Source organism: Ascaphus truei, chromosome 7 (genome assembly GCF_040206685.1).
Source record: "Ascaphus truei isolate aAscTru1 chromosome 7, aAscTru1.hap1, whole genome shotgun sequence".
In the NCBI taxonomy this organism is placed as follows: Eukaryota; Metazoa; Chordata; class Amphibia; order Anura; family Ascaphidae; genus Ascaphus; species Ascaphus truei.
The window spans coordinates 33,259,836-33,284,116 of NC_134489.1; the positions used below are offsets into that span (position 1 = coordinate 33,259,836).

A 24,281-nucleotide genomic window follows, 5' to 3' on the forward strand; every position below is an offset into this window, starting at 1 on the left:
CCCTGGATTATTATCCCTGGATAATAATAATGTACCTCTTTTATTTACGTAGTGCCAGGCATGTATACAGCACTTTAAGGAACAGACATTGCAGTACGTGGAGTTATATGTGAGAGGTTACTGCCTTTGATGTGGGTGGAACCGGTTTGCAATTTGTAATATGCAACATCCTTTAATAAATAAAGTAAATTGTAACATTGTAATGTAATTTGTTATCTTATTGCTATGCATACTGTATTGTAACCGCAGTTTCATTTGTTCACATTAATACAATTTTTATATATTCAATTGAGTTTTTTTGTCACACTTCCCCAAAAAGAATGTGAAATATAAATTCATGTCATCCCTCTGGAGCTGCTTTCTAGAACCTGTTGGAGAAAGCTAAATACCAGTTTGGGGGTCTTGCTCTCTGAACCATTGATTAAGATCTTAACCAGTTTCTTTGAAACAGTTTCTCGCATACAGTAACTGAGGGAGAGGTCTCATTGAGGTGTTAATCAAATCTTTAGAACATCATTTGATTCTTGCATACAGTTAACAAATGGAGAGGTCTCATTGAGGTGTTAATCGAATCTTTGTCTGAGTTTTACCTGGTATCCTAGCATCTGTTCTGACAAATGCATGAAAGATAGACATATAAATAAATATTCAATCAGATACTGTAAATACAGCTCAACCCCGTTATAACGTAATCCGCTTATAACGCGAATCCGCTTATAACGCGATGCAAGCGTGGCTCCCAATTTTCGTATTTTTGAATACTTTACAACACGATTATTGGCATCTTAAATACTTTATTGTACAATGCATACAATTGTACGTTATTTCTAACTCGATCCACTTATAACGCGATGTGATTCTTTGGACCCCAAGCACAGCGTTATAAGGGGGTTGAGCTGTACATATAAAATATATATGTCAGACTGATTGCAATATAAAATCACAGTTTATTATGAAATTACAAACTTCAATTCTTACATATATATAATTATATAAGAACACCAAGCAAAAAAAATATGCATTAGGAGAATAAAGGGGCACACAAAGATCTAAGCAATTCTAAAAGGTTTTAGAAAACATTATACGACCTGTACTGTTGGATTTAAGCAGAAGTAAAACAGGGTAGACGAGGTGAGTTAGAAAGATCTTTATCTGTTCTCATTTCACATATCCCGCAACTTAGGCAAATGTTGCAAAATAGACAATTTGAGACCTTTGTTCTAATGTAACTACTCATAAGGAAACTATAGGTGGATCAAAAGAACTTCACAGGGGGCCCAGAAAGCTCTGAGGTCAACAGGAAACCGTCTTCGCCTTTCTGCTGTCAGAGTACAGGCGGTTACAGATAGGGTCGCCAGACGTCCCGTGTATATGGGATTGTCCCCTTTTCCATTGAATTGCCCCGGAAAGATTTGTCGGGATGCATTATTATCCCATATTTTCAGGGGGGGCGACTGTCCCAGGCCTGGCGGCTGTGGGGTTGGCGGTCCGGCCGAGCTGGAAGATGAGCCCGTCCTTCTGCGTCCGGCTGCTGGGCCTCTGTGTGGCTTCTGCCGGGCCTTCACTCCAAGCCACCCACCCTCTCCGCGCAGCGGCGGTCAATGCCGGAATTTGGGCCAAACTTTCGCATCCGCCCACGGGACTGTCGCGGAACCAGAGGCCCCTCCCCCACGGTAAGTGTGTGTGGTATGGGTGGGGGATTTTGGGTGTGTTTGTGTGTGTGTGTGTGTGTGTATTGCAGAAGAGTGCTGTAAATGTGGCAACCCTGGTTACAGCACACTTGGAAACCGTGCATGTTTAAAACATCTCGTTGTGATTGGCACAGACAGCTAAACACATGATACAATAGAAAGTGAAATAAAGAGAAACATCATTTTCCTTCCTGTTCTGTATTTGGTCTGCAGAAACATTGCCAGTCTCAGTCCCGTCCACGTCTTAGCTCCATCGTATTCAGAGGTGTACGGAGAAACTTGTCCTGCTTTGGACTGACCACTGCCCGATTGTAAAGGTAGGTTTAGCTTTGTTCTATTCATGCCGCACCTTTTCAGTTTAACCATTGATAGGGACCATTTCAGCAAGGCACACTGACTGGTGAAAATGTACGCTGTCCAATTGTACATATGGAACAGGTTCTATACTTTCTGCTTAAATATATGGTACGTAATAAAAACAGCTGTATGTAATGTACTATACATATTTCTGCATGGGTGTCTCCCGCTGGTTGGAGCTCGGAAAACATCATCTTATTACAACGGCTTGAAGATAGATGACTAATCCTGCCAGAGAGGTCATATAAACAGTTGTTTTCTAGCAGACCCTCTAGCACTGAGGGGATATATATATATAATATTTACAGTTCCTATATGCTTTACTGTGGAGGGTTTTTGTCACTTTTTTTTACCCACCATAACTTTAATAATGATATATATATATATATTATTTTTTGTTTTGTTTATGGCTCTATTTCAGAGGGCATAATAATGACCCCCTGACTCTGATTTGAAGGGGGGTGACACATGGAAACAGCCTGAGACATTCAGGTACTCTGTCTGAGTGGGGTAACATGTCATGTGACAAGCCTCCCTTCCTTGTATATGTGTATACTTTAGTAGCCTCACACTCCTTGTCCAATAGGGAAGATAATCTCACTGGGATCACTAGTTGCCGGCAGCTTCCTGTTCCCAGCAGATTGAATAACACAAAACATTATTAGATATAGAAATTTTCCTTTCTACCGTTATAAGCAGCCTGTGAGTCATCAAGGGGCAATCCAATGTAGGGGCAGCATAGGCTCAGCTTGCCCATGTAAGTTTGTCTTTCTAAGGCAAGGGTGGGCAACTCCAGTCCTCAAGGGACACCAACAGGTCAGGGTTTCAGGATATCCCTGCTTCAGCACAGGTGGCTCAATAAGTCCCAGTTTCATCACAGGTGGCTCAATCAGTCCCAGCTTCAGCACAGGTGGCTCAATCAATCCCTGCTTCGGCACAGTTGGCTCAATCAGTCCTAGCTTCAGCGCTGTACTGTCAGCTTCAGCCTTCGACTGAGCCACTGATTGAGCCAACTGTGCTGAAGCAGGGATATCCTTAAAACCTGACCTGTTGGTGGTCTTTGAGAACTGGAGTTGCCCACCCCTGATCTAAGGCTTCCTTGGAAAGATTAAGTTTCCCTTAACAAAGCGTTATATTTTAATTTCTAACATGCAGGGGTTCTCCAGAGCCGAACCATGTTCATTTCAGCTCTGGGGAACCCCTGCTTCCCGAGAGACTTACCGGCGCAGTCTCCTCGAGGGGAAACAAAATGGAGATTTAAGTCGTGGGATAATAGGATAATAATAGGGATAACAGGATGACGTCGCAGCTTTCCTGTTGCCCGGCGTGACACATGGGATTTAAAGCAGCAAAACGTGAGTTGTGTAATGAGTTTTACAACAACTTCCCCAGCGGTGCAAGATCTTTGCAACAGTTTCCTGTTTATGATAATTTGTTGCCAATCAACCCAGCAGTTTGAGCTGTAAACTGTAATAATAGATGTTACCTTAGTAATATCAGGTTACATTGTAGCTGTTGAGTTACACTGACTGAAGATGCCATTATGTTAGGCCCACAATCAGGATTTTTACAGATTTATAACAGGAGCACCAAACGGCTGCCAGCTTAGGTAAGAATGTAGAAATATACATCGCCACGTGCTTTACATATACAAATAAGAAAAGAAAATAAGAGGGAAAGTAGTATTACTGCTTTAAAGCTCCCAGAGTACCGACGGCATCTTCTCCAGTAATTATCTCTGGAAGCAGAGACATGCTCCATTCAGGTTACTGTTTTTCTTATTAGTATCTTGTAGGAAATTAATGTGTTTCGCTTTTCTCTGGGAACACTGCATTCGAGCATATCAGCTACAGTATGTCTGTGTATCTGTTTGACTGATGCAAACAAACATCAAAACAAAAGGAGCCATTTACCAAGGGGCTTGGAGGACTGACAAACCGTCTGATCACCAAAACATATTAGATCGGAGGTGGCCAACTCCAGTCCTCAAAGGCCACCAACAGGTCAGGTTTTCCGGATATCCCTGCTTCAGCACAGGTGGCTCAATCACAGGCTCAGTCGAATACTGAGCCACTATGACTGAGCCACGTGTGCTGAAGCAGGGATATCCTGAAAACCTGACCCGTTGGTGGCCCTTGAGGTCTGGAGTTGTCCCTCTCCCCTCCCCCCTGCATTGGATATAGATTGCTAAAGCTCTCCAAAGCTTTTGTTTCCCATGGAAATGTTATACGTTTAGGTGATTATTTAAAATCACTTCCATTTGTCCGATGGTTTTTGTCCGTCCGCCCCACTTACCTTATTAAACATGCCGCCATCCAAGCCATTTATTTGGCAAAGCCTCTCTCCCCTTCAGATGTCACAGAATAAACCTCTATAAATAATGTCAAAAACCCGTGTGTTCTTTTTTTTTTTTTAATCAGAAACAGTACCAGTACTTTTTAAATCAGCTTCAAGCTGTTCTTAAGTGTGACTGTGTTTTATTCTGTATTATGTCCGTTCCCCTCTTACGCAAGACATTTCCACACACCACTGCTTCCCCTATTCATGCTGTCCTGGTATTCTGTATGTATATCTTTATCTACGGCATATAGCACCATCCATGTACACAGCACGTCACAGCAGTAATACATGTGGTACAATAATATAACACATAATGGGAATAAGGGCTTGAGACATAAAAGTAACATTAAGAAGAGGAGTCCCTGCTCCTAAGAGCTTACAGTCTATGTGGGTAAGTAGGAAGAACGTACAGAGACAGTAGGAGGGTGCTCTGGTAAGTGTGTCTGTAAGGGATCAAGGTCGATGTATGAGGTGTATAGTATCAGTCACAGAGCTTCTCATATGCTCCGTTACAGAGGTGTGTTCTAAGGTGGGTCTTAAAGCAGCAGTCAAGGCTGCTGTTGTTATTTTATTTTTTCTCTTTCATATGTGCAAGACAATACAAGAAATATGCAAAAATATGTAATTAATATATCTGCCAGGGTCTCAGGTCCCTGTTTATAAAAGAAAAAAATATGCACTTAAAGCAGCAGTCCAAGCTGCCATTTTTTTTCTTTCCCCTTCAATATGTGCATCATTATAATCCACACAAGGATAAGTAATTAGCTACATTTACGATCGATCCGTTCTCCTGTGATCGATTGGAGAAGATTCGGCTCGGGGGTTCACTAAATGGCTGTCAGTGCAGCAGAAGAGGACCAAAGAGGCAAAGCTCCTGTGGGGAAGATCACGTGACCAGGCAGTCACTAGATACAATTGGTGCACTACTAGAGAGAGGGCGGGGCTCAAAAAGGGGTGTGCCAGAGCCTGTTTCAGAAGAGCAAGGAGATGTGACTTTGTATATTGGTTGCTATAGAAACAAAAAATGCTTGTTACATTATAATACATAAACAATGCTAGAAGTATTTTCTCATAGTAGAAAACTGATTTATTATTTTTAAAAAACACACATGTAGGATATTGCTTGGTCTGCAGCTTTAAAGCAGCAATCCTGCATCCCCCCCTATATTTTTCTTCTTTTATGTATAGCATTTGACTAAATCTGTAAAAATCCTAACTAAATGGCTGTCTTTCAGTTTCAATCAATCCTTCATTCAGAGTAACTCAGCAGCTACAATGTTTCCGGATATCAAAGATCTTGCACTACTGTGGAGGTGTGCTAAAACCTGCTATAGAAATTTGTGATTTACCGGGTACCGGGTAATACCCGGTACCCGGCGTTATCCGGCCGTTTTTCAGCTACCCGGAAATTATCCGGACACGGCAGCTGGAAAGTGGACCTGGCACCGGGTAATTTCAGGGTAGTTGAAAAGTATCTCTTACTTACCTGCTGGAAGCCCGCGGCGACATCTGAACAGGTAAGCAGAGGTGCGGGGGCGGCATCAGCGTTAGTGTGGAGCCCACGCGGGCTCCACACTGACGCTGATGCCGCGCCACCGCCTCCGCACCTCTGCTTACCTGTTTAGATGTCGCCGCGGGCTTCCTCCACCACAGGTAAGTTTCCTCCACCCCCAGGTAAGTGAAAAAATGGGTAGTCGGGGACCCGGCCGGGTACAAGGTGCCAAATCCTCCGGGTACCCGTTACCCGGTTTTAAAAAAATTAGGACCCGGTCCAACACTAATAAAAATCAAAGGATGCTCAGTATATTAAAACTCATTAAAGAATTAAAAAAAAAAAAAATCAAAAGTCACTTATCTAAAACTACAAAACTGATTTATAAAAAAAAAAACCCATAATATTTCACGTTTTGCTCTTTTAAAGGTGGAGAGAGGGGGTGCCAGTCGGATATTGAGGGGAAGAGCATTCCAGAGGTGTGGGGCAGGGAGTTAGGCTAAGACCCCACTGCACATGCCGGCGCTCTCGCCTTGAGTCCTGGCGGCGCGTGTACAGCACTTCACAGCGATCTGCGGTCTGCTGGGAGCTTTTTTTAGGCGCAGGGGGCATGGCCAAAATGGACTAGGTGGGCCATGACGCGAGGGGGGCGCGGCCATGACGGGGTGGGGGTCGGGGGGAGCTGTCCCTCTCTCCCGTGCTACTCTCTTCTCCCCGGTGGCTTGAAGGTGCTGTGAAAAGTGAATTATAGATTTTTGGCCTTTTACCCCCGTGCCACTTTGCTTTCCCCCACCACATCCCTCTCCCCGTGCCACTCTCCCTCCTATCAGTCTCTCTCTCTCTACCCCTTGTGCCGCTATCCCTCCCCCCCAGTGTCTGTCTCTCCACCCATCAGTCTTTCTGATTGGCTCCCTGCCACACCATGTGACGCATCGCCGCACGGAACACAATCCGGTTGTAGCCCTGCTGGCTGACATGTCACAGTGCGCATTGAGCCTGGGAGCGAGGCGCCGCTGGGGACAGCTAGGGAAGAAGTAAGGGGCTGGCAAGAGAGGGGCTGTGCACCGCCGGCTGCATCGGCGTCCTAGTCTTAGAAAGGCTTAGGCTGCGGTCCCAGTAATGTCTGTGACACGCGCACCCGGCGGGGGGGGGGGGGGAGGTGGCGCGTGCACAGCGCTAACCGCGATCTGCGGTCTGTGAGGGAGAGAGGGATCTTGCGACGGGAGGGGGAGTGGTCGGGGATTTACGGGGGCGTGGCCATCACATCAGGCGACTGGTTCGCCCTCATTGGGTGAACCGCTGGTGGGGGCGTGGCCACGCCTCCGTCGCAAGGTTTGAACTCAATTTGATTGAGTTGGGAAAAACCTTGCAGCACGGCGCGGCTGCACCTTCTGCGTGACGGTGCGTACTGGGCCCAGCCCCATTGAGGGGCGGTGCTTACACGCACAGTGCACGCCGTGCGCACAGGCTGTTACTGGGGCCGCAGCCTTAAGGTGGGGCAGGGATTTAGCTACAAAAGGGGTATCTAAAGGAGGTGAAAAAAATCCGCTACAACGGAGTTAAAGTCCTCAATCCAGCACGTCTCTGCCAGTGTATCGAGCGAACCTTCTGGCATGAGAAATATCTAAGATATAGAAAAGAAGTGTGTGAGTAATGTTTTTACCAGTGACTATTCTTTTGGTTATAGAAGCTGCAGAAAAATTAGCGTTTGCTGCCACTACTGCATTGTAACTGTTCAGGAACTGTTGTTTTACTCCTCATTCCATCTCGTATTTCTTCCAGGATGAAGTCCTTGACGTGCATTTTGTTAGCCGCCTCTGTAATCGCATCGGTACACGCCCTCGTTGACCCTACACTGGAGAACCATTGGCAGTTATGGAAGAAAACCTTCACCAAGCTGTATTCAAACGAGGTACCAGCTCTAGCACCTTGAACGTCTCAATGTGGGAGATATGAACATGAAAATAAATTTGCAGGTCTTCTCTACATGTATCTACTTGTAAATGATATACTGACTTGTGCACATATCATAAATCAGTAATATATATATATATATATATATATATATATATATATATATATATATATATATAGAGGTATCAGTACCGTGTTAGCCGAGCTTCAATAATCAAAAAATAAATAGATGATGTTGTCCATCTCTGCTCTAAATGGTAGCAAGGTTTTGAAATCCCTCTGTGCCAGCGATGCAAATCGTACATGTCTAAGGCCTCGTCCAAGGTGGCGCTGAGCAGGCGGGCTCACGCTCGCCACGATGAGACACATTGCGACAATGTGTGTGGTCAGCGTGAGCGGGCTGGTGCGCCTGCTTTGAATTTGCTGCTCGCAAGCGCGTCACGTGAGCTGTTCGCCCAATGAGGCGAAGCAGCTCCGTGATGTCGTGGCCGCACCCCCAGATGCGAGAACACCTAGCCGGCCACGAATCGCCCAGCTGAGCAGGGCGCAGCGCACGAGCGCCAGCGCGCCAATTCCCTACCTGGCCGAGGCCTAAGAGCGCACATCGGCTGTGTTATTGTCTAACCACAATTAAACACCCTGCTGCGTCTTACTTACAGTTACCAGCTTTGAAAGGGAGACACTAGGAAGCAGAGACACCTACAGCCTCATTCACTTCAATGGTATTCGCACGCAGGACTTGTAAATGAGACCTTTAGTCCATAATGCTAATGTGATCCTATCAATAAATCAATAACCTTTTGTGTAGAGCTGATTACTCCAGCCTCATTATGTGGGTTTACTCTGCCTCCAGTCCACATCAGCTCGCTACTTAACCCCATCAAAAGCATAGCAAAGCAAGTTAATCCCACATTAGGGACATTTTACTAGTTGTCTCCGTCCTGCTAAATTTGGGATAACTGGCACCCGTTCTGCACACCTTGCACACATGTAAGGTCACAGGACAGAGTATAACTAACCCAAGCTGGCTCTAAAGGTTTACGTTGTGTGTGTTTTAGAAAGAGGACATCAGGAGACGGGTCATATGGGAAAAAAATCTGAAGTTTGTGACGCTACATAACCTTGAGCACTCCATGGGAATTCATTCTTACGATCTGGGGATGAACCATCTTGGAGACATGGTAGGTACTCTAAATTCTAAGGTAGGAAGCCAATAGTGACACGCCCACTAAGTGCTCATTTGCCATTGCCTGTCACTACCAAGAATCCTTGCCTGAGCGGAACCACTGTATGACATCATAAAATGGGTGAATGATGCTGGTTTGGGGACCCGTGAAAGACAGGCAACACACGCATGGGTATTCCATCTTTCCTGTACTCGAAAAAGGACAAGCTACTGGATTTTAGGCTCTGTATTATACAACTGATGAGGAACTGGCAACTTCTGTTATTGCAAAGTCTGTGATCAGCAAATCTCCGAATGTAAAATTCAAAGGGCAACAGAACTAGCTAAAGCAGTGCCATTTAATCTGCTTTCTATGGGGGAGGGTTCCAAAAATGGCTGGTTTGTTAGCACTGATAAATCAAGACTTTTTGACCATTTCATAGTTCTCCCATTATCATGGTGTGAAACTGCCTTCCCATTGCTCTGGTGTTTGCTGGCACCTCTTCTACTACAGGGGCAGTCTCTTTAAAGACAATGGGACACTGACTGTGACATGATTAAGGGGTTAAATCTGGGATATTTCTACCATTTTTACAAAGATCAAACACATTTATGAGTTCTTCGTTTAACATGGCTGGCAAAATACTCACTTAACCTTTCACCTTGTGGCCATCTCACCGCACACCCCTGGGTCTAACTAACCCTACTGGGTCTAACTAACCCTACCCAGCTCTTTGACATTCTGATCTATACTAATTGTACCTAAATACTGCAATCTAAACCTGAAATCTAAGAAGAAGTATTTATGTGGGGACTTTTCACTGTTAAGCCTGACATTTCCAGGCAATTCTTAGAAACAGTTGATACCAGAAAGCTGATAGACTAAATGAAGTATAGAAAACCACAATCATTACTCTACCAACTGGTTCTGCTACCCCTCACCTCTAACCTCCCCCTTCCCCAACTGCAAATTGCTGTCACCACCATGGCTGTCTTTAGCCCTTATCAATCGCTATACCCACACCCGATCCCACTACATACCCACACCCAATCCCACTACATACCCACACCCGAGCCCACTACATACCCACACCCAATCCCACTACATACCCACACCCGATCCCACTACATACCCACACCTGGTCCCGCTACATACCCACACCCGGTCCCGCTACATACCCATACCCGGTCCAGCTACATACCCACGTCCAATCCTATTATATACATTTACATACCCACACCCGGTCCCGCTACGTACCCACACCCGGTCCCGCTACGTACCCACACCCGGTCCCGCTACTTATCCACACCCGGTTTGCTCCACACTTGTAGAGCAAATTTAATGTGCGCGCTCGCTGGCGCATCACTTGAGCGGCTCGCCCAATGAGAGCGAAGGAGCTCCGTAAAGTTATGACCACACCCGGTCCCGCTGCATTGTCCCTTGTCCATGTTCTGTAAAGTCTCTCTTGCTCCTTTCTCAGCATACAATGTAATCATACACCAAAGGCCCTTTTGCTTGGGTACAAGCATTACATACCTCTTCTTTGCTTTCATGTTCCCCTCCCTAAACATTTTTATACTGTAAGGTGGGAAGTGAAGCTCAACACACAAACTCCTGTCTAGCATAAAGTGTGAGTGCTATGGTCCCACCAACTTGTATTGTATTCCTAGACCCTGCTGCTCTACTTGGGCAGTAGAAGCACAATATAGCATCCCCACCCATGCTTGGCCAGCATCCCCACCTAGAGCAGCCATCCTAACACTATTCTATGCCAGTCATTATAGCCTCTCAGGTCTGTGCACCTCTCATCTCTGCAGCTTCAATTCGTTATGTTTCCATAGGCCTGAGTTCTCCAGTAGAAATGTCTTTCTATTGTGTTTATATACACACACTCCTGTTCTCCATATGGTACACAGCGGAGTGTCTGCTAGGGGGAATATAGCATGTATTACAAGCAACTCCTTAGCATCCTCAGATACTGACTGGGCCTAATGATCTGATAAATCTTCTTATAATCTGCAACATAACAGCAAAAATGAAAATTATATATACTGCTTACACAGACCCTTAACCCAATTCACTGCTCTAATGACACACACTGTACATCATTGGCCTCTGCTCCTTTTTGGGGGGGCTCTACGCACACTGAAGGAGGGGGGCCATCCCGATCCCTGTCACATCCGGCCTGATCGCATTGCCTGTGTTACATACAGGGGGGAAAAACGATTGTATTACTTGCTCTTACCAAACCTACATTTGCTATATATATATATATATATATATATATATATATATATCAGAGTGCTGTGTGCTGTGTTACCACTCACCCACGTCAGGAACACAAATATTTCACTTCCTCCTTTCTCATTTCCCCTCTGTACTCCACCCACAGCCTTCTCCTCACCTAACCCTAGGGACGGATTGGGCCGTCGGGACACTGAGCAAATGCACAGTGGGCCGGTGGGTCCATGGACCGGTGCCGTAGCACGTCTGCCTGTGAGCATGGTGTGGGCCGGTGATGCACCATGCATCATGGTTATGCCTCGGTCCCAGTGCTCGCGGCTGCGTACGTGCCCCGAACAAGGTATGGCCCTCTATGGGGCCGGCCCCAGTTAATGCCAAGCGCGAGTGGCGCGACCAGATTTTGAAAAGTCAAGATATTTGACTTTGGCGCGGTGGCCGAAAGCTGGCCACGTGAAGGCGGCGGTTCAACCAATGAGGGAGAACAAGCCACGTGACGTCATGGCCACGCCCCAACCACGCCTCTCCGGGGGCTGTAGTCTAGATCTTGTATTTGCTCCCCCATGCTCTTGCCAAGACGCGCGTCCCATCGCGACCCCTGGACCACAGATCACAGCTGAAACTGGTGCACGTGCTGCCAGGTGCTCCGACCCGCACGCAGTGACTGGGGCTGTAGTCTTAGGCATCATTCAGGGTGACGCTGAGCGGGCGCTCCCGCTGTCCGCGATGATACACATTGCTGCAATGTGTGTGGCCAGCATGAGCGAGCGCCCGCGCATGCACGGCGCTTAGCTACTTGTAGAGCAAATTTAATGTGCGCACTCGCTGGTGCGTCACTTGAGCGGCTCGCCCAATGAGAGCGAAGCAGCTCCGTAAAGTTATGGCCACGCCCCCCGCCCCCACGCTCACCTAGCTGGCCACAAATCACCCGGCCGAGCAGAGCGCGTGACGTCACCACGCACGAGCGACAGTGCGCTTGCTCCCTGCCTGGCCGCAGCCTTACAGAGGCCCCGCGCTCTTCCCCACAGCAATGAAACTGATGGGATCTCCGGCACTGTAAAGGTTAAACATAATCTTTTGGGGCCTGTTTACAGGTCATTCGGACCTTATGGTTTTGGGAATGCATCAGTGACCTGAGACTTGGGAGGGGTTTGATGTTCTCTGGCTGCTCCAATTTGTCTGATGTCATAGAGCAGGGGTGACCAACTGCAGACTTCGACTGAGCCACTGATTGAGCCACCAGTGCTGAATCAGGGATATCCTGAAAACCTGACCTGTTGGTGACCCTTTAGGACTGGAGTTGGCCATCTCTGTCATAGTGTACTTGCACAGGCAAAGTCCCCCTCTGTCCTCTCTCCTTTATCATTACTAGCTCTCACAGAGACAGACTGGATTACGTTTAGAGGAAGCCCTTGAATTGCTATTCAGAGACCAAGATGGAAAGAAACTCCCTTAATTAGCAAAGAAACCCAAACAGCCAAATGAATGCAGTAAACATGGTGGGAATACACTCTGTCCACGGGGATTAGCATCCTGTCTCTCTGTGTACTGCCTACCTCGTCCATGCATATTGGATCGGGAGTTTACTTAGGACCTTCCGGTGGGGCCGATCCGATTATGCTCCGCAGTTACTGCTCTGAGAACTCCTATTAGTCACATGCTCACTCCTCTCCCAGATGAGAACAATCTTGGGCCATTACTACAGGTGCTAACTATATAGAGCATGTTCCTTAACTGAAAATAAGAAATGGTGACAAGACATCCTTAATACACATAACTATACACACAAACTTATTTACAGGACTCACAGTGAGGCTTCAGTCTGAACTCTGAGGAACCTGTTTCTAGAACATAGGGAAGATCTATATATACCCTTCTATCTCTCCATATAGTGACATCACTGGTCACAAGACATACAAAGGAGAGACTATACCTTTCTGTATAGTTATCCTGCATCACATGATGGGGAGGGGAGTAATCTGAGTGATCCTACACAGTAAACCCATTAAGGCCGTTTACCCCTTATACTACATAGTAGTCCCAAAAAGCGGGGCAACATATGAAATAAAATATGATATTATTTACACTTTTTTTTTTCTTCATAAACTACATAGAATTGCACCTCAGGAGGTAGAAAGTATATGATAAAAAATATATGAATTGTTGGTGTTTTACTATATTTTATCTAGACTAGCGAGGAGGTGATGTCAGTGGTAACTGGTTTACAAGTACCACTCCGGGGTGAGTGGAACAGTAGTAGTAATGAGTGGAACAACACGCAGAATGCTAATCAGAAAAGCAAAGTGCCCGACTCTGTGGACTGGAGGGAGAAAGGATGTGTCACTGAAGTCAAAAACCAGGTAAGAACATTTCAACCCTATTTTATAGGACATTTGCCTTTGATCTTAAAAATCCATCTTTCACAAAGGTACAGGAAACAAAATTGAGAGAAAGAGAAGGGCTTGAACAGGAGGTTCTCGCGGAAGCTGGAGGTGGATACCCAGGGGAAAGTGAGGAAGTACTTTGTCACTGAAACAGTGGTGAATTCGTGGAATAGCCTTTCAGCAGAGGTGGTAAAGACTAATGCAATAGGGGAATTCAAAACGGCTTCAGGTCAACACACAGGAATCCTAAGTGTGAAAGAAACCAAAGAAAAGGGGTAATATGAAAAAGGGGTAGTAAGAAGGAACGAATAAAGTACTGGTCCTCCCGTATAGGATTTTAGTTTTAAAGTACTGGTGACAGATAAAGGGTTAATAAAGCGCAACAAATATTGTGATAAAATCAAGCTGCTGCCTGAACACCTGCGATTTCCCCAAACCGCAATTACATAAACCTGAACCAAAAAGTGCTCGTGGCGCAAAGAGACCAAATATAAACAGTGCAATGTGCAAATAAACCCAGTGATGCATAGCACTGAAAACACATAATACTGTCACTCCATATGTGGAACTCCTCAGGTGCATGGACTCCTGGTTAACCTCATATGAAGAAAAGAATACAAATGCAGAGGGTATAGTGTATTAACATTTACTCATGATGACAAACAACACAGGGGGGGGGGGGAGGAAACAAACTCACACTCTTCCGCTAGTGTATAAGCAAGAAGTGACTTCGGGCGCACTTCAACCCTTCTCCCGAAATGACTGCTCCCAAATCAGCTGCTGGGCATGTAGAGACACATGCAAACTCCGGTCTCCTCCTTCAGCGCCTCTCACCCGCGCTCAGAGTCCTCTGTCCGTTTCAACACGTCACAGCCTCCCCAGCCAATCCGGATAGTATAGGGTTAATGCGGTGGCCTCAGAGAGTCAAAAACCCGAAGTCTTTGGACGAAACATGTTGGGCTTTTTGACGCTCTGAGGCCACCGCATTAACCCTATACTATCCAGAATGGCTGGGGAGGCTGTGACGTGTTGAAACGGACGGAGGACTCTGAGCGCGGGTGAGAGGCGCTGAAGGAGGAGACCGGAGTTTGCATGTGTCTCTACATGCCCAGCAGCTGATTTGGGAGCAGTCATTTCGGGAGAAGGGTTGAAGTGCGCCCGAAGTCACTTCTTGCTTATACACCAGTGGGAGAATGTGAGTTTGTTTCCCCCCCCCCCTATGTTGTTTGTCATCATGAGTAAATGTTAATACACTATACCCTCTGCATTTGTATTCTTTTCTTCATATGAGGTTAACCAGAAGTCCATGCACCTGAGGAGTTCCACATATGGAGTGACAGTATTATGTGTTTTCAGTGCTATACATCACTGGGTTTATTTGCATATTGAACTGTTTATATTTGGTCACTTTGCGCCACGAGCACTTTTTGGTTCAGTTTTAAACTACTGGTTCTATTGGAAATAAAAAAGCAGTGGTACTCCCATTTTGGTATCCAATTTCCATCACATGTTGAATGTTCATTTAATATCAAATCCTATTTGATGGATGTGCAGTGCACAGGGATAGGGCCTTCATGTTTTCTGTGTCCTTTCTTGTAGGGTACATGCGGTTCTTGCTGGGCTTTCAGTGCGGTGGGTGCCCTAGAGGGACAGCTGCAACTGAAGACCGGCAAACTGGTCTCTCTCAGTCCCCAAAACCTTGTGGACTGTTCTTCAAAGTATGGCAACAAGGGCTGCAGTGGGGGCTTCATGACAAGAGCCTTCCGATATATTATTGACAATAATGGCATTGATTCTGATAGCTCATACCCTTATCATGCCAAGGTGAGTTGATACCACACCAATAACCATTGGAATAAGGGGATGGTAGGCAATGGGTACATTCCTAAACTGCCCTCGTGGTTGTGGTGATAGCTTTTGACCAACACGTACCGCACATTAGTACAGTTTATAGCTTCTACAACCTTATAATCACATAATTAGAAAGACATTCATATGTGTGTCACATCATCCCATAAGATTGTAAGCTCTTTGGGACAGGGGTGTAATTGTCCCCGTGTTTACACGTATGTCTAATGCTCTGAAATGCTACTCCTTGTATTTTTAATTGCCCGTCTGCTCCTACTTTAAAGCGCTGGGGGTTGGCACCAGATATTTTTTTAAATGAATCAAAATATAGTGCTAATGCTAATGACATATTAATGAAAACAACCACGGTGGGTAATATTCTATTTACATCCAGTAAATCCCAGTAAAGTGCATAATTGAGGGTTTTCGTACAAGCTCATGAGTGTTCAGTAATTAAAGGTTATTATTTATTTATAAAATGTTTTACCAGGAATTGATACACTGAGAGTTACTTCTTGTTTTCAAGTATGTCCTGGTCACAGAGTTATAACAATACATGGTTACATTAAATGAAAAGAGATTATAAAGTCAATTCACAAACATTTCATGGGCAGTTAGAGTTGGAAATTGGGTAAAGTGGATAAAAAGGGCTGGTGAGGTTCAGATTGGAATAGAGCAGCTGCAACATTACCAAACATCAGCAAATGGCTCACACCCTTTAGGTGCGCCAAAGGCTGTCCACCATTGGGGCGACGCAGATGTAGACTGAAGGGGTTCAGATTGAATGCAGCTGTGGTTTCAAAGTCCTTTGTCCTCATGGTCCATTAAAATTCCAGAGGGTGGGGCTGACGAAACACAGCAGTTAGAAAACTCAGATATTAATCCTTAGCACACTGGTTCTGTGCAGAGGGGAGCAGCTCCTGAGGAACCCCATTAGACGTCTGCCTGTGCAGCAAGGTAGATGTAGACTCAAGGGGTTCAGATTGAATGCAGCTGTGGTTATGACCAATCAAGTGAATGACCCTTTTAACATGTTCTTATTAATACCTTATTAGGATGACACGTGTCATTATAACCCTGGTGACAAAGCTGCCACGTGCACCAAGTACACAGAGATTGAGCCAGGCACAGAGCAGGCTCTTCAGGCGGCCTTGGCTAATGTCGGGCCAATATCTGTAGCCATAGATGCTTCTCGCCCCACATTTTACTTTTATAAAAGCGGTAAGTGTTGAACATTTCTTCAAACCTTGAAATCTCTCGTCAGTCTTCAGCCGAAACCGCAGAAATAAAGCCAACCATGGTTTGCCCCTATTCCCAGGGCCGCAGACAGCTTTCCCGGGGCCCAGGAGTAAAGTTTCCATCGGGGCCTCCCACCCACATGTCAGCGGCGTTGCGAGCAACCCCCCTCCCATTTTCTCTTAAACTGTCCCCCCCCCCATTCTCACACACCATCTTGCTCTCACCCCCTCTTACACTCCCTCGTCACCCTTTCCTTCCCCCCTCCCTCTCTTACACCCCCACATCTCCCAGCCCTATGTATTTCTCCCCCTCCACACACTCAATAACCCTCCTCCCCAATATACACACATACAAACAAACAATAAGCTCCCCTCCCCAAATACACACACAATAGGCCCCCTCCTCAAATACAGACACAATAGGTCGCCCTCCCCAAATACACACACACACACAATAGGCCCCCGTCCCCAAATACAGACACATACAAACAATAGGCCCCCTCCCCAAATACAGACACACACACACACACACACACACAATAAGCCCCCCTCCCCAAATACAGACACACACAAACAATAGGCCCCCTCCCCAAATACAGACACAATAGGTACCCCCTCCGCAAATATAGACACACACAATAGGTACCCCCTCCGCAAATACAGACACACACACACAATAAGTACCCCCTCCGCAAATACAGACACACACTCAAATAGGCCCCCTCCCAAAATACAGTCACACACACACAAACACAAAATAACCCACCCCCCCCTCCCCCACCCGCAAAAAGAAAAAAATCACACCCTCCTTAGGGTGTATGGGCATGAGAGGGTGGTATAAGGGGGGCCTGGCGCATGTGTGATTACCAGGGGCCCTTGGATGGGCCTGCTAGAGACACATGGCGGATGCACAGAAGGGCCCTGTAGGCCCATTGAGGCCAAAGGGAGGGACAGATGGGTGGTGCTAAGAGAAGGGGAGGGCCCTTCAGTCCTGCAGGAGGGAAGGGACGGGACAGACAGATGGCACCGGCAGCCAGAAAAGGGGAGAGCCTATCTTGCCTGCAGAAAGAGAACTGTAGGGTTGCCGGCAGGGAGACCGGGCCCCTTGTCTGTCCGGGCCCGGGACAGCAGTCCTAGCTGTCCCCCCCTGTCTGCGGCCCTGTCTAAACCCAGATGTTTCCGTTTTCTTGTGTTAACTAGCATGCCATTTTCAGGTGTCTACAATGATAAATCCTGCGGTCAAGACGTAAATCATGGAGTCCTTGCAATAGGCTATGGCAGCCTTAACGGACAAGACTATTGGCTTTTAAAAAACAGGTAATGAATCTACAGGCTGCATTAAACCGGTAGGGAAAAACGATTAGGCAACAAATCCGAAATCAGTGCCTCAAAAACCTATGTGGTAGTGGCAATGTATATATCAATAGTGACTGTGCATATGGTTGAAATGCTTATTGGAACTATTTTGCATGAGGAGCAAGTGGTCAGTGATAATATTTTTGAATATATAGTAAAGCCTCAATTAGATGTGGTCACTCAAAGATAAGGCATATACAGGAACGGAAGGGACTAGAGACCGACGGTCACAGACGGTAACTGTCTCAGATGTGACATGTCCCCGCTCCCCCAGAAGCCAGACATAGAGCGACAGCTCACAAACCCATGCTCTCTATCGGAGTAATAGGCCAGTTGCAGCCCAATAAGAGGGTGTATTTGAGTACTCACAAGACCACTGTCCCTGAAAGTTCCCTTGCTGTGCTCCAGTCGTGTCGCAGGAAGTGAAGCAGCAGAAAAACAAGAGAATGGCGGTGCACAGAGCACAATATCTATGAAGGGCTGACGCGTTTCGTGCCTCTCCTGGCACTTTGTCAGCGTGATAAAGCCCCAGGAGAGGCGCGAAACGTGTTAGAGAATCATTACCCCCCTCATGTTTGTTTTGGGCTTAATAAATCCATTTTTTATTGCATCGATCTGCATCCACCCCTCACCGATATCGTGCGCTGTGCACCGCCATTCTCTTGTTTTTTGCGGCATTAAACTGGAATGTTGCTTTATCGTGTAAAGAAGGTAATTCAGTAGAAGATAAAAAGCCTTTTTATTTGGGTAAGCCAATAATTTTTTTAGACAGTGTTATTAGAATGATATTAGTTATTAGAACTCCTATCAAGGAGTGGCCTGCAGGGTTTGGAAATATCTATAATATACAATAATTTAATATGGGAAGAATCCTCCTGTCAGTAAACAATATCACAACTTACTTCACTACAGCAGGATAAAAACCGCTGCCGAGACTTTGAACGGCAAGAAAATAACAATTCTAGTGCAATAAGCCAAAATTATTGTGAACAGCTAGGATAATTTGAGTAACTCCTGCTCTGTGGGTCGCTAGCAGATTTGGAGACCGTACCCACCTATAAAACATGTTTGCAGTGTTTTATGGTATGTGGATTGCGCATGAATATAATATAATTTAGCTGTTGGGGGAAAGAATCAGTACTAAAATGAGGGAAATTAGCAATTCAAATACAAATAATAAAAGATTACAGAAATAGCATGTCAGTGAGGAGGCCATATAAGTAATGGGATAAGGAAATGTATAAGTTAGGGCTTAAACAGTAGTGCTAATACTCTAGGTCTAGGCCAGGGGATAAAAGTACCACTCATTTTTTTTTATTACCATTACATTTCTTATACCATTTTGATCAATGGCTTTAAGGGCTAATAAAAGGGTTACTAGTTTCATACATTTATACTAAATAAATAGAAGTATGTACTATACCATATAGAATTATAGCAAAAAGACCATTAATTTGTCAAACCAAGAGGTTATTTTACTATTACTTATGCAGTTATTAAGTTTTCCTTCAATGGATATATGCGAGTTTCAGTGTTACTGGATGTGCCTGGGTATATTCTGACATGGAAGACTATGGTCTCTATATAAAATGCTGTGTACCTGCTCCACCATGAAATGATTCATTAGGCCTCAATTATACCAAGAGCTGCATGGCGGCAGTGCTATCCTGTGACGTCACCCTGCGCTGCCGCCAAGCAGCATCTTGATTATACCAGGGAGGCAGAGCAGAGGAGGCTTGGAGGCGTGGCCGTGAGCGGTTTGCCCTCGTTGGCTGAGCCGCTCACGCGACATGGCTGTTGCCAGAGGAAAACAAATTTAGAAGTCTCTTCCCCAGCCTGCCGCTTTGCAGTACGGTGCAGCACGACCGTCGCCATCGGCATGATTACTTTAATTGTATTTATGCTGGTTGTTTTGGCGCCACGCAGCAACCCTCCACGCGACGCCACCAGCGATTTTTGGTATAATCAAGGCCTTAGAATGGCGTTCAGAGCTTTGCTGACCTGGGAAAGCTTCATAGCGTATTGGCCAATGTTTCCGTTTGACGCACACAGCTCCTCACGGAAATTTCTTTCTTTCTCTTCCAAGCTGGGGTGTAACTTACGGAGATAAAGGTTACGTTCGCCTTGCGAGAAACAGCGGCAATCTCTGCGGCGTGGCGAGTTACGCATCCTATCCACAACTGTGAAGCGGGTTTTCAACGTCGCAGAATCTAGCAAGAGAAAATATCTGGAAATTATGTGTTAAAACTTCATCTAATATATATGTTTAATTGACACCTTACTAAATACAGTAAATATCTTGACATAACATGAACAAGTTCTCGCTTGTTTAATGTGCAATCTTCCATTTTGTCTGATGTGAAACAGATTGTGTGTGTAAGTGTTTGTCCTAATTCATAATACATCCCTCTGCACACTCTCAAAAGCCTCCTAAGTATTATATAGACACATATTTACAGAGCGGTCCTGCCATAAGACGTCATCCGGTGCTGGAAGCCATATTACAGCCCATTCAAGTCAATGTGGTGTAAGGTGTCTTATAGCAGAAGACTGAATAGTAAATATGGCCAATAATGTTTTAACTAGTGTATGTGTGTATATATACATATATATATATATATATGTATGTATGTATGTATGTATGTATGTATGTATGTATGTATGTATGTATGTGTATATATACACACACCACCGAAATCCAAGGATCAGGGAAGGAAACACCAATGTATCAGGGTCTTTGCTCCAATTCTCATCCATGGGCGCCATCTTGTGATTTGGGGAGTGTCAGTAGAAAGTGTTAGGCCGCGCTTATAGTGACGGCGATGCTGACATCACTCTGCGGTCGCTGGAAAAATCAAATTGAATTGACTTCAAGTGATTGCGACAAAGCCGCCGCGCCGCTCCTACTATAAGCGCACGTGACGGAGTCAATACATTTGTTTTGACGCGGCGTCGCCATCGCCGGCACTATAAGTGTGGCCTTAGGGGGGAGGTTCATGATGCACAGTTTACAATGACAGTGCTGCCGTGATTCTGCACCGAAAACTCTGCCAGGGTTAATGTGAGGTCACTTTCTGGCGTCTACCAAACCGCACCAGAAAGAAGAAGAAACTGTTCGTACATGTGATGCCTCTGTGCACCGAAAAATGGCAATGCGTCAAAGTACATGTTCTCTGCTCCAAAAACTGCCGCAGGACAAACACCTCCTATTTAGCCTTTTACCACTTCACAGAGCCTACATCAAAGCATCAGCCTAAAAACCATGGGGCTTATTCTGTAACGCTGATCGGGACGTCTTCGGCTGAAATTCCCCTTTGAGGTCAATGAGGAATTTCGTCCGGAAAACGTCCAGCCAGCTGCTTCGGCAGGTAAAGAATAAGCCTCTAAGAAAGCTTGTTCAGCGAAACCTTGACTATGTAAAGGAGTAAGGCCAAGCTCTGGGTGGAATGTAATACTGCAAATACACTGAGGAATATATTGTATTAACTTGTGGCCAACTCCAGCCCTCAAGAGCCACCAACAGGTCAGGTTTTAAGGAAGTCTTATTTTATTTATGATTTAGACAGGGTTTTTGGAGGGTCATGTTGCTTTGTTGCAATACATACATAATTGGGGATAAAGTGCTTTAGAGTGGGGGGGAGGGGAGGGCGGAACACCTAGATGATGAAGATTGGGAACCAATGTCCTATAACACGGGTGGTCACTCCAGTCCCCGGCCCAAGGGCCACCAAGAGGTCAGGTTTTAAGGAAGACTGAGCCACTGATTGAGCCTCCTGTGCAGAAGGGATATCCTTAAAACTTGACCTGTCTGTGGCCCTTGAGGACTGGATTTGGCTACGCCTACCCTACATCAGTGTCTGTATCTTTCCCTTAAATTTTTTTTTTTGTGGTGGTGGTGGAGAACCCCTTGGGGGTAAATTTTGTATACTGTAGTCCAAAGCGGCTGTTTCGGGCCCAAAAAAAATCCCTATATACTTCAGTAGTGATTTTCACCCAAAGACGTCCCGTAAGGCCGTTTCAGACTACATACCATTTACCTCTAAATCTCCCATATTTTGTTTCTTGGAGGTTGGATCTCTGCAATTACATATTTCCCATTGCTTTCTATGGAAAATCTATGACATTTCATAATATTAATAAATGTTAATTAATTATCATTATGATTTCTCTCAGCAACGTCATTGTGTAACAGGCGCTGGTTTCATTAAAATACCTAACTGATTTCAAACAGTTTGAAGTGTTGTCCTGTTTTTTGTTTACCTCCTATAAGTCATGATGGCATTGTTTAATTGATTCCAAATCGATGCAATCTTGGACTCGCTGTTACATTATAGATATGGCCCCCAGGCACTTACATAGGCCGGCTGCCTCCTTTCTGCCGCCTTCCTCTTTCCGATTCGGACATCACCAAAGCGGCTCGTTGCCATGGTAACGTGACGTTATTTGCCGTCACAGCGAGATGCTGTGTTACGTCACTTTGGTGCCGTACGCGGTGTCATTTGATGCTGCGAATCGGGGGGGCGGCAGAAAGGAGACAGCAAGGAGGCGCCCGGCATATGCAAGTGACTTCCCATCAGGCCCCATAGTCCCAAAAGCGCGGCAAATGTATATGGGGGCAGACATTTTTGCCGCCCCAAGATGTTGCTGCCCTAGGTCCGGGCATAATGGGAAATCTGCCTCTGGTTACAGGCCTAAGTGCCTCTTGCTTTATTGCAAATCCAGTACAGGCATACCCCACATTAACGTACGCAATGGGACCGGAGCATGTATGTAAAGCGAAAATGTACTTAAAGTGAAGCACTACCTATTCCCACTTATCGATGCATGTACTGTACTGCAATCGTCATATACGAGCATAACTGATGTAAATAACACATGTGTAACAAGCTCTATAGTCTCCCCGCTTGCACACAGCTTCGGTACAGGTAGGGAGCCGGTATTGCTATTCAGGACATGCAGACAGGCGCATGCGTGAACTGCCGTTTGCCTATTGGGCAACATGTACTTACTCGCAAGTGTACTTAAAGTGAGTGTCCTTAAACCGGGGTATGCCTGTATATGTTGCTAAGCCTTGTCATGTGATGACAGTAGTAGAAAAAAGTAGCTTATATTTAGGGTGAACAGATTTTCAAAAGTAAAATCCGGGACACATACAAACAAATGACCTCATTTAAAAAGAAGTATTAGAATGGTACGGTATAATCGGTGTTATCTGGCATGTGCCGGACATGAGAGGTGCCAGATAAGCACAAATTCCTGTTTACTAAGTGTTATACCATGGCGATGCGTCTCCAGAGGCCGTCTGAGTCACGGTAAGTGCAGTTTACAGAGGCCTTCGCCTCTTCCCCGGCACTTCATTTAAGTGCCTTCGGGAAGCGCGCGGGGCCTCGGTAAACCCAGCGCCCCCCGCAGACAATTTCGCGCCCCTCACCCCCAGTTTGCGCACCGCGGTGTTATACCATACTTCTAGTACACATTTTCAAAGAATTAGAATACATTATAACAGGGGTGCTCAACTCCTGTCTTTCCCCCCACCCCCCATCCCAACAGGTCAGGTTTTCAGCGTATCCCAGCTTCAGCACAGGTGGTTCGAACACTTCCTGCTTCAGCACAGCTGGCTCAATCAGTACCTGCTTCAGCAAAGGTGGCTCAATCAGAGGCTCAGTCAACTGAGCCTCTGATGGAGCCACCTGTGCTGAAGCTGGGATATCCTGAAAACCTGACCTGTTAGCGGCGCTTGAGGTCTGGAGTTGAGGATCATAACATATAAAGTATAAAATAGTACACAGGTACTCACCAATCAAGTAGTAATACTACTATAGTACTGTCGTATTTTCGTTTGTTGCTGCTGTACTATATAAGCAGCGCATTGCGTACACCCAGATCACTTAACACTACACTTAATACTAAAACTATTGACTCTACTGTACATCATTTACTGCTTAGTTGGAGATTTGGGGGAGGGGGGGGAGTATTTGGGCATCTGGCAGTGGCTCAGGGTTATCAACGTCAAGTGTAGATGTAGAAGGTGATGGTGTTGGGGCTGAATGTGGACAGGCCCTTTGACAAGCCCTGGAAGCTTTTTGAATAGATTCCTGATATCAGTTTGCTTACGTGCCTCCTGCCTTTTTTATTTTGCATGAAAGTAGAGTGCAAAATGTGTCATTGCAAAATCTCTTGTGCAGAGCAACAAGTCTGACTTCTGCAAATGTAATTATTGTATCAAAAGCTGAAGTTTCTTCGGAGTCTTTGTT

At 45.6% G+C, this 24,281-nt stretch overlaps 1 protein-coding gene across 1 annotated transcript; it reads left to right on the forward strand.

The window, feature by feature from the left end:
* Window positions 1-1,849: 1,849 nt before the first annotated feature.
* Window positions 1,850-22,260, forward strand: CTSS (cathepsin S). The gene is made up of 8 exons (XM_075607581.1): window positions 1,850-2,008; window positions 7,663-7,792; window positions 8,853-8,975; window positions 13,391-13,561; window positions 15,185-15,409; window positions 16,489-16,654; window positions 17,886-17,988; window positions 20,114-22,260. Exons 2-8 carry the CDS (start codon window positions 7,664-7,666, stop codon window positions 20,211-20,213), a joined length of 1,017 nt encoding a protein of 338 aa, XP_075463696.1. The 5' UTR covers window positions 1,850-2,008; window position 7,663; the 3' UTR covers window positions 20,214-22,260.
* The last annotated feature ends 2,021 nt before the right edge of the window (window positions 22,261-24,281 follow it).

What these genes read in the sequence shown, in the direction of transcription:
- CTSS (XM_075607581.1), top strand. Translation starts at nt 7,664, where the DNA reads ATGAAGTCCTTGACGTGCATTTTGTTAGCCGCCTCTGTAATCGCATCG. An exon ending in TGAACCATCTTGGAGACATG is followed by an intron (nt 8,976 to 13,390) that starts GTAGGTACTCTA and finishes TATTTTATCTAG; the next exon opens with ACTAGCGAGGAGGTGATGTC. An exon ending in ATTTTACTTTTATAAAAGCG is followed by an intron (nt 16,655 to 17,885) that starts GTAAGTGTTGAA and finishes TGCCATTTTCAG; the next exon opens with GTGTCTACAATGATAAATCC.